General features: G+C 45.5%; 1 protein-coding gene across 1 annotated transcript; it reads left to right on the forward strand.

Moving 5' to 3' along the window:
• Nucleotides 1-3455: 3455 nt before the first annotated feature.
• LOC109319803 (ankyrin repeat domain-containing protein 9-like) lies at nucleotides 3456-7773 on the forward strand. Its single transcript, XM_019549588.1, has one exon. The coding sequence runs from the start codon at nucleotides 3766-3768 to the stop codon at nucleotides 4654-4656; it is 891 nt and encodes a 296-aa protein (XP_019405133.1). The 5' UTR covers nucleotides 3456-3765; the 3' UTR covers nucleotides 4657-7773.
• The last annotated feature ends 3214 nt before the right edge of the window (nucleotides 7774-10987 follow it).

Genomic DNA, 10987 nt, shown 5'->3' on the forward strand with positions numbered 1-10987 from the left:
CAGTGTTGCCCCAGCCACTGTCTTACATTTGTGTGCATGAGACACTGTCCAAGCTTTCACAGTTTTCATACGCAGCAGTCCCCAGTAGTGTAAATGGAGAGAGAGGTAATAGGGACAATTGCCCAGGGTGTTGACTTGATGGGGGGTGGGGGTCGTGCAAAAAAAGTATCTGCTAGCAAGTGTGTGTTCCTGTTTATGATTGTTGTGGCAAACAGAAGTCACCACTTCCACTTTTCTTTGGTCACCCAGCTGTGTCCCTACACTGCTACTCAACCCAGTCCACCCAGACAGCATTAATATTGTGACTGTCTCTCTGTCTGTTCTCTGATTAAACCAGGGGCGGGCAATTATTTCAGGCACATGGCCTCTTACTTTTGGCAAGCCATCGAGGGCCACATGACAGGAAGCCAGGGGCAGATAAATATTTGTTTTCTAAATTTTTTAGGGGCCCTGCAGGCCCAATAGAATGGCCTGATGGGCTGCATGTGGCCTATGGGCCGCATTTTGCCTGCCCCTGGCTTAAATCATGAAGTCTGAAAAGACTGTCATCTTTGTACCCGATACCATAAAACTCACTATTACCTACTGCATAATTATAGTAGGTCCTCACTTCTGCATACTGGGAGAGTGCATATTGTTACTCCTTTACCAACTAGTAGTTGAATCAAGGGTGTTGAAGAACAGTGTCATGCACAGAAGCAGACACAAAGCAAGGTATTCTCTTAGTGCAATGAGTGTGTTTGTGAAATACACACAAGTCCTCTTTCCTCATACTGAGATAGTAACAAATGACATACAGACCACCTTCTCCTAGCAGAAATCTTGGGTCAGGTACTCCTGCTCTGTCTCAGAAGCTGCTACTTTGATCCTAATTTTCTTATCAGAACCTCCTTATGTCCCAATCCAAAACCTCCTGCTTATTCAACTCTTCTGTTGAGCACTTGTCAGCAGCAACAAGGGCCGGGTTCAATTTTGGGGATACAAAATATATTTTACCATGGCTCAATCCCCAACCCAGTCTACCTAGAAAACACTAAATGGATTACTAGGGTGTCCAGTAAAACCAACAACCTTTTTTTTGCAAGCAGTGTAAACACAAAAACAGATTTATTACAAAGCATAAAGAAAAGCAAAAGTAATCACTATTATTTTTAAACACTGCAAACTACCAAACAAAGTCTATAGGTGGCACCCTCTCGGGGGGTTCTTTACCCATGCCCAGGCAGTCTGGGACTTGGGGCTCCCCAATGGGTAGTTTCAGGCCCTTGCACGCCTACACCTGCCCTTCAGCAATGGGTTGGAAAGGTGGGGGGGTCCAGGCCAGAAAGTCCAATGAGCTGCTCCATGGGTCCACTACACCGCAGGGAGCTGCTAGAGAATGTAGTCCTTCTGCATTGCAAGGGACCCCTTGTTGCTCCCTCTGAAGCTGTAGCACTGATCCTCACTTCCGCATAGTGGATTTGAGGGGTGAACTGTAGTTTTCACTAGCATATCATACCCCAAAGTTTTTAGACCTAATCCCAGCTCTGCTGGGGCAGGAAACTGCAAGAGAAGTCAGAGAAAAGCCAGCCAAACAGCAAAAGAGCCTGACCAGCAACCATTGCCAACCGCACCACTTTAGTCGGGACACAGAGCTACAAAAGCAATGTGTGCCAGGCCCAAAACATGCCAGGCCCAGGCATACAGCAAACAAATGTATAGCGGGGCTCAGCAATACCGTTATGCTAAGACACAGCCACTGTGAAACAATTAAAGGGGGGCTCAGGCCTGTCCTGCACCCAGGGCTGAATATACAACAACAGAGAGCCAAGCCTACTTGGCTGTGGCCTGGATGTATAGTCTCAGCCACACTGTTATGCTGAGACTTAACAGCTATGCAACAACATAAGGGGGCCAGGCTTGGGCCTGAACCAAAACTATCACCCAACCACAGTACTTGGTTGGGGCATAAACTGCAAAAGGAACCAGGCTTAGACACCACTGAGGCCTGAATAAGCAACATGAAATGCCAGGGCTTCACCCTGGCCCAAATCTGGCAGCCAACATATGGCTGGGGTTCAGCCCCACAACAGCGGGCTGAAATGCAGCAGCTGTAAAACAGCAGAAAGGGCCCAGGCTTATGGCTGTAGCCTGGACATGTAGTCTCAGCTGTACCACCATGCTGAGACACTACAATCCCCAAAACAATGACTGCCAGGACCCTGTTTCCTGGTCAGTTTCCATTAGGGAAGGATACACTCATGGCATTGTCCCACTCAGGGCCTGCATGCCCAGTAGATGTCAGGACCCCATTACTGGGCAGCCTGCACTAGGGAAGGATACACTCATGGCATCATCCCACTCAAGGCCTACATGGCCAAAATAGCTAGCAAGATACGTAGCTGGGGTTCAGCAACACAGATATGCTGAACCCAAAAGAAGGTGCAACAGCAACTAAAACATGCCAGGCTCTTAGCCCTGATCCAGAGCACACCAGCAAAAACTGCCAGACTCTAACCTGGGCCAGTTTGCTACAGGGATTGATTCCAGCCCCCCGTGACAGCATACCACTCAAAACCCAGAAAACAAAAAGGGAAAGGAGAGGGAGAGAACAGAGGTCTCAAGCCCTGAGACAGACTTTCTCTCCCTGTACCTGAGGCTTTCCCTTCACATAGTTTCAGCTTCCTTCTCCAGTGAAGGGTGGGGGGTGTTTGTGGTGCAATATGTTTGTTTGCAAAATACACACAAGTCCTCTTTCCTCATGCTGAGATGGTAACAAATGACATACAGACCACCTTCTCCTAGCAGAAATCTTGGGTCAGGTACTCCTGCTTTGCCTCAGAAGCTGCTGCCTTGATCCTAATCCTCTTATCAGGACCGCCTTATGTCTCCCAGTCCAAAACCTCCTGCTTAATACAGAACACCTTGTTGTAGCCTTCAGCTCTGAATTTGACCCCTGCAAAACCACTGATTAACCTTGAGTTTATGCAGCTGCTTTGCAACAGCAAGGGACACCAGCAGAGCTTCAACTGGCAGACAAAGAACAGTGCTTTCACTACACAATACCCTTCCTGACTCTGGGCGTGGTAACTGCATGGCATCTTTAACTCTTCTATGGGGAGTTCTGGTTATACAGTGGTGATCCCTCTTCGACAATCCATTAACATCAGTATCCTCTGATGGGACAGCTGTAATAGTTTTTTTTTATGAAAAACAAATCACATTATTAGATATCAACAGCCGTGCCTAGTAATTATATAATAATCAATACATATGGACTGTACAGTATTTTATTTTAACATATATTTGTGATGTGATGAATAGTGTATGCAGAAATGGGCAGACAAAGAATAAAGGCACAGTGGTGTTATACTTACTGCAATGTACCAGCTGATCTGGTTAGACATCAAATGCAGACAGAAAATTGCCTCACCTCTCAAGCTAATTTTAGAATCTCCCTGTCTTCTGTACGGCTCTGTGGATGTGAAATCACTCGCAGTCTGACAGTGTTCTGGTAACCTGTGCCATGCATAGAGCAGGGTGCACTCACAAGCCAAGCCATCTGCTTGTATGGCATGGGTTAACCGAGCCTGTGGGATTGTGCTTACCTAAACAAAACCACTGCAGTGAAGGGAAAAACAATGAATGGGTGGAGATGAGCAGTCCAAGCGTTCCAGCGAGTGCAGTCCAGGCTGCAATGACAATCTGAAGGTTGCAGCAGCATCAGGATCTGCATTCAAAGTGAGCAAATCTTCCAGTGTGGAGGACTTGTTCATTTTCTAAGACATGGCCAGTAACCAGGCCAGCCTTCAAGATGACCAGAGCCGGCACTGTAAGTTCTTGTCTTATATGTTTTACCAGGCGGTGCGAGACCACAAACCTGTGTGGATGCTGGAAGACATGAGAACTATGGAATATTTTTACTGGGAGGAAAATGCCAGTTTGAGAACATATTCACCTTCAGAAGCCCTTCTCTATGCAGTGGTGCATAATCACCTGCCTTACGCTCAGTATCTGCTGTCTCATTTTCCAGAGGAGGCTCTCAAGGTACCTGGGGAACATTTCTGCTATTGTCCATCCTCTGCTCCTCACTTGGCCATGGCGGTCACCTATGACAGGAGAGATATTTTGGGGCTGATCATCAAAATTGCGCACAAGCTACCCAGCTTGAACTCCTACATCAACCGGACTGGCTGCTTTCATCTGGAAGATGGCAAAACCCCTCTGCATCTTGCCTGTGAATTGCTGAGGTCAGAAACCGTCCTCAGTCTCCTAGGCAATGGGGCTTCTCCCAGGATCATGGACAGCAAAGGGCTTACCCCTCTGGATGTCATCCTGGAGCAAATGTGGGACTCCAAAGTCAATGTGGCATCAAAAAAGCTTTGCCTCGATTACCTCTTGCTCTTCATGCCTAATCCACAGTTTAAGATGCGGAAAGTCCTGCAGGACCATCCTGAGCACTGGACAGCTTTGCTAGGGGAAGACAAATTCAACAGCCTGGTGGGGAACACACCTGCTTCTTTATACCTGCAAGCTATGCAAACTATTCTCCAGTCTCTCCCACCCTCCCACTTCCCTAAAAGCATCCAGGAACTGCCTATACCTCAGGCACTAAAGCCCCTACCATCCTATGGCAAAAAGCTACAGACAAAAAATGTGGTAAATGCTTTTCCTTGACTTTATTATTTGGGACTTGGATTTTCAAAGGCACCTTAAGGGAGTTAGGTGCTCACTTCCCTTTGAATTGCAATGCAGTTTTGGTACCTAGCTCCCTGGGGTCTCATCTAAAAATTCAAATATTTCATGACAAGATTTTAAAAGGTTTTCTAACTGATTGCAGGCACGACACTTTTAAAAGCAAAAACCTTCCTTTTTATGTTGTGCATGCAAAGGGTTAAATAGATTTGAAGGTATTTTTTTTTAAACCGTGGACCAGAATCAATGTATCTGAATTTCCAATATGCTAACTGTGTCCTATATAAATTGTCCAGATAGAAGGAAATTACCTATCCTCTGGGACTGTTCAAACACTGTCAAAAAGGGACTGTGTTCTTCCAGACCTAGGGAAAACACTGTACTGTCTCTGACAGGGTTGACATACCAGGTTTCCTTTCTGAGAAACTGCTACAGCATGATCTGGTAACGATAAACAATCCAGGGGCTCATCATACTAATGGAAATGCTTTATAAGGGGGCAGTGGGTCTGTGTCCTTGTGGAGGGAGCAAAAGCAGATAAAATAATCATGAGGAACCCTCCTCTTTCATTGGGGATTAAGGGGTTAAAAGGCAATCCCATCCCTGCTGCTTCTGTAGAATTGTGCAAAGGGGAGGGAACCATTTTCCTTGCTGTCCAGTGAAAAAATGCAAATCATGGTAATGCCAATAGAAGTTACATCTTTAATGAGTGACATTAATTTGGGTTGACTTTGGTTTGGGGTGGGTGGGTATCCCCAAGAGAGTGGCAGCTCTGCCTTACTGCCTTGATTTAGACATTTAGATCAAAACCACCCACATCTTGCCAATGTGATGTTTTGCTTGGTATGTTGTTGTGGTTGCTTATGGCACGCAGGGTTCAGTTTGCAGCTGCAGGGCCTAATCCTGAAAAGTGAGGGGCATCTTGAGCTCCCATTGACTTCTTCGGGAACCAGGGGTTGCATGGAGGCTTTTACAGTCTGACAGGATTGGGCCCTTACAGCCAATTCAGGTTGCCTTGTATTACCAGGAGCACTATGCTTTATTCTGAGTCAGTATTATTAATTAGGAAGTTACTTGTTAATCAGTTGGTACCTTGCTGTCTGTGGAGAACCCAGCAGTGGAGACTAGCTACATAATGACACACCAGTGGCAGTGCTCCACTCACACTCCCTGCAGGACCCGCTCTTTATTTACCTGTAAATCACAGTCATTCTAGCCCGTGTTTGCATTTTTAAATCTAAATCTCATATCCAAAAAAATCCCAACAAACCCAACTACAGAGATTTCCCATATTTATATCATGCAGCACATAGTGAGTGTGTGCTTGTCTCCTTACAATAGAGAGAGTGCTAGGCAGTGTGTGACTCCTCTGGCCAGTTTTCTTGAGATCATGAACAAGACATGGCACATAGTAGAATTTGTGCTACGTCTCTTGTCAGATAGGATGGGTACTGTATGGATCGACAATTTGTTTCTCCTACAGTAAAGTAACAAGCCAAATTCTCAGCTGGTGTGAATGGGTGCACTTCCCCTGGAGTCATTAGGATTGCACGCACTTATGCCAATATGAAATCACGGGGAGTACCTCTGTGATACTGGTCAGGGAGCCAGGCACAACTGGATGACAGGCTGCCGAATATATTGGGGAGTGCCCCTGATGTATGTATCAGATATATCCCTGTGAAGCATGCCTGTTGTGCTACCAAATGTTCTGGGGACTGAATGTTCTGGGTGCCTCCTGTACTGCTGAATGCACTGTTTGCTTGTCATTACTGGTATATTGAAAAAAATGCCAGCACGGCTTTTACAATAAGGGATCAGCACTGAATGGGTTAATCTCTTCTCCGCATCATGCCTTGCCAGAGTATTTTACTCCAATGACATCTCCAGGATTGTATGATTCCTTTATGATTTACTCCCTTTTAGGGCGGGGGGGGAGGCGGGGAAGAGGGGGGAAGAGGGAGGGGTTGAAACATGGTGTGCACATGAAACCGGATTTTTGCAAAGACACTATTAGCATGACAGCCTCTGCGGCACTCAGGCCAACCTGGCAGAGATGGAGGTTATTGCAGCTGAGAGGTATCTCACCCCCGCTCCCCCGCCCAAGCAGGGTTGAGCTGAGGGGAGGTTGGCATAAAAAACACTGGCTGGGCCCACCCTGCCTGTCTGCAGAGTGTGTGCAAGCTCCTCCAGCTGTAGCAGCTCATCAGCCCCACAAGGGAGAGGGGAGATGGGGGCCAACAGAGCATCCGTTTCATCCCCAAGGCTGACAAACTGACAGAACAATAGCACGGCTCCTCAGAGCGAGCCCCGTTCTGCTTTCAGGGAAGTCAGTGGGAGCAGGCTGGCGCTCAGCATTGGCTCTGTCTGCAACGAAGCCGCAGTATCTAATTTGGATGTCAGCAGGGAAGAGGTGGAGGAGGAGGGGGATGATATTATTAGAATGCTAATTAGACTCCAGTAACAGGAATTCAGTCTTGAAAAACACGGAAGGGAATTCATTAGATATTTTTATACTGTCTTGGGTTCCACTAGACCTTCAGCTCTGAACAGAGCTTCAGCAGGAACACCCAAGCTAGGGAGGTAGGGAGGGGAAGGAACTTTGTTCATGTATATACATATATATAAAGGTTGTAGGGATTGGTCATGTAAGCACCACGGTGCTTCCAGGCACGCGGGGTGAAATTCTCAGGTGCAGAGGACCAGGGCAGCACTTGAGACACTTCTGGCCTTAACCAGTGCAGAAGGCATTTTGTCAACTCCCTGCTCACGGGCAAATTTCACCTTTTGCTAGGTCTAAGCTTGCAGTGCAGTACTGCTCTGGCCTATGCAGATCTTTTCTGTTTTGCAAAGTTAGGTTAGTTCAACTGCAGTGTGGAACTTCATGTGTTTATGGGTGTTTGAATGTGGTCACCTTCAAGCTGGGTGCACCCTGGATTATGGTGTAGTCAGGTGTCTGATGCATCTTCTTGTATGTAGGAGTCCTGTGACCATCACACCCAGACCTTCAACACGTATACCTAGGCAAGCGTATGGAAAAGTGGAGGCTGCCTAAGGCCTACCCTACCATCCCCCCTTTAGACCGCTGAGACAGAATCTAAAAGCCAGACCAAGTCCAGATGTTCAGGTCCTTGACAGTTGTAGCTTCTGCCAGAGAGCAGCAGGTGAGAACTGCTGCTGGCTCAGCGAAGGTGTGTTTTTGTCAGGGTGATGTATGTCCCACAGCCTTTCTCCAACAAAGGAGTACCCACAAGGCAGTGAGGGCTAGGGTTTTGAGGCACCCTATACTCCATGTTGCCACCAAGCCCTCCAGTTGGATGCAGTTAACAGTCATACCCAGGACCATAATAGAATATGAGTCAGCAATACCTACTATTGCAGGCGAAAGCAACTTTTCTGTAGTTCAAGCTGTAAGGGAAGGTCTGTGCATTTTCACAGCAACCAAGGGCTTGTTAAAAGTTGCTACTGTCTAATGGCTGTTCAGTGGCCTGTGTGCAACAAGTCGGTCAGGCCTTAAGGCACAGATGAAGCTGGAGGACAGAAGTCTATACTTATGCTGACTGTGCAGGCCATATTGTGAGGCTGCTTTTGGGGTGGGATTTTTTTTCTGTTAGAAATAAACCATTTTCTATCCTGGTTCATCTGTCCTTAGCATTGATCTGCCTGTTTATTTTTGTTATTTTGTTTGTCTTCTTTCTCAGTAAGACGCATTACACCTTACACAGCCAAATCTACCTCAGCATCATCACACTTGATTCTTTTTATTCATTCACTTGGTTCCTCATCCTTTGTAAACCTGCTTACAAACAAAACTAAAAGTCTAGATCTTTTGTACAGTCCTTCCCTCCAACCTGCCAGTCTGTAGCCTTGAATCTTCCTGGAGGAAAAATGCCTGCACTTGCATGACAAATACATACATTTCCTTTTAGTTTTTATTTTTTAATCAAAAAGGGTGCTAGGTGCTGTGTAGCAATGTTTACATTTGGCATAAAAATACACTGAATGAGTGTAATTTGAGATTTTTATTTTTAAACTGGGGGTGGGGGGAGACACAAAAGAAAATAAAGGAGGTAGTGAAAGAGACAGAGAGAAAAGAAAAGGAAAATAAATTGATACCAGCCTTCGGATTATCAGTGGCTTAGCAGGATATGACTTTCTTTTTATTTTTGCCTTTGTGAGTCGTGTTATAATGAGTGTATGTATGTGTGTGTGTATTCATTTGTGTGTGTGTGTGTGCATACGCACATGCATGTGTGTGTATCTGCCCTCTACAGGACACACTCAGAACTGCTCCTTTTGGGGAAGTTTTTGGGATAATGAAAAAACATCAGATACTCAGATACTATAGTAATAAATGCCTTAAGAAAACAGCCTCTACATATGTCAAATCAAGCAGGCTTTGCACCACAAGCATTATACTGACAATAGCTAAGAAAGCTTCTTCACATAAAGTGCCAGTAGCCTGTGCTCTTGAAGCAAGAGATCTGTCCCTGACTGGCAAGTAGCAGTGCTTCACAGCCTCTTGACAGCCATGATCAGGCAGCCGTGGCTTTGCTGCTGTGTCACCATTTCTTTCTATATCTTTTTTTTAGTCAAATAAAATCTTTTACACATAGCTCCTAAACCTTCTTCTCTATTGTCATTTGGTTGGAAGCATACCACCTCGGTACAGCACTAAGCAGCAGCGTGATGATGTGCCCTATCTGCTCTGTGCTGGTTATTTGTTGAGCTGAAGGGAGAGTAGCCCTGCTGAAAAGAAGAACCTACTGGGGAGTGTGCAGCATCAGCACAATAAGATGACTACCCAGTTTCTGGTTCACAAGGTAGCACAGATGGAGCTATACTGGAGCACCGTAGATGCCCCTGCTGAGGCTCCAAAGCCTGTGGGAATTTTGGTAGATTTAATGGAGTACTGCATCACTGCTAATACCAAAGGGTCAGATTCTGAAATCTGTGGCACCTTTTTACTTCTGGAGTGACTCTTCTGAAATCAATAGAGTTCTCCCAAGATTATGCAGGAGTAAATAGGAACAGAATCTGGCCCCCTGGGTACTTCCAGACACTGCACTTTTGACCTCAGCTTTTGACCTCAGCAGATAAACAAATAGTACAGCTAATCCATGGAGACCTTTTACATCATTAGTATTTTTTTTAGTATATTTTCCTTCTCTCTGAATGGGAGCTACCTTTGATGGGCATTCCCCGACCTTGTTTTTTGGGTCCAGTGTGAAGCTGACAACCGCTAATGTTTACTGATTGAAATTGAATCCTGCCGAGCCTAAGGTACAAATGAATGTTCATTGTATGTTATGGCTTTATTATCAATTAAAGCCATACTTTGTAATTTAGGTTTCTCTCTCTCTCTCCTTTTTTTTTTTTTTTAAGAAAATTTAATTCCATATGATTGTGTTTGTATATTATTCTCTGCATGGTAAAGATGACATGATTGCAATGTGTACTGAAAATAAAACAAATATACAGACACATATAAAGAGATACAGTCTCTGATATAAATATATCAGCTATGAGGATTATTTAATGTATTACTGTAATAAACTTGCAGTATAAACTGTATGTGTCCCTTCTTTCCTCCTGGATCAAAAACATCCAACATGAGCTGTTCCTATTATTTTGGCTACTCTTTGTCTTTGATTACTTCAGCCTGAATGTCACATCATTGACTCCTTGAATGTGAAAGAAGGACCAAAGTCTTTTCCTCATGACCTATTGACATCTGGATGTGTCATAGAATCATAGAGAAGCAGGGCTGGACGGGACTTCCAGAGGTCATCTAATACAACCCTGTGCCTGAGGCAGGATCATCTCTATACAATCCATGATCTAAATTCTTCATAAAACTACCGTCAACTCTGACAAAACACAGGACACAAGATAGAACACCCTAACCTGCCACAGGTAAAACAAGGAAACCATGGTAGCCAGTGTCCTGCTTCTGTAAAAGATTGTTAATATATGGTCATAGGATCCCAGGTAGAGGGCTATGTCCACTGCTGCTGAGGAAGGCAAAACCCCATAGTCTGTACCTGACCCCAAATATGGTGATCAATATGATCCTAAGTGGAGGGGCAAGAACTTTTAGCCAGGAATCTCCAGTTTAGATTCCAGCAAGAGCATTGGCACACCCCAGGCAAAATCTCCAGCACTGGCTGCAGCCAAACACCCAATGCCTCTGAGGAAGCCTTAAAAACACCCTGACACATGTAGCAAAAAGGTGGGGAGGGGCAGGGCTGGACACAGGCATGGGCAAACCGGGAGGCTGCCTGGGGTTGGGACAGAAAGGGGCCCTGGAAAT

This window comes from Crocodylus porosus, unplaced genomic scaffold, assembly GCF_001723895.1.
Source record: "Crocodylus porosus isolate Cpor-Errol unplaced genomic scaffold, CroPor_comp1, whole genome shotgun sequence".
NCBI classification, from domain to species: Eukaryota; Metazoa; Chordata; order Crocodylia; family Crocodylidae; genus Crocodylus; species Crocodylus porosus.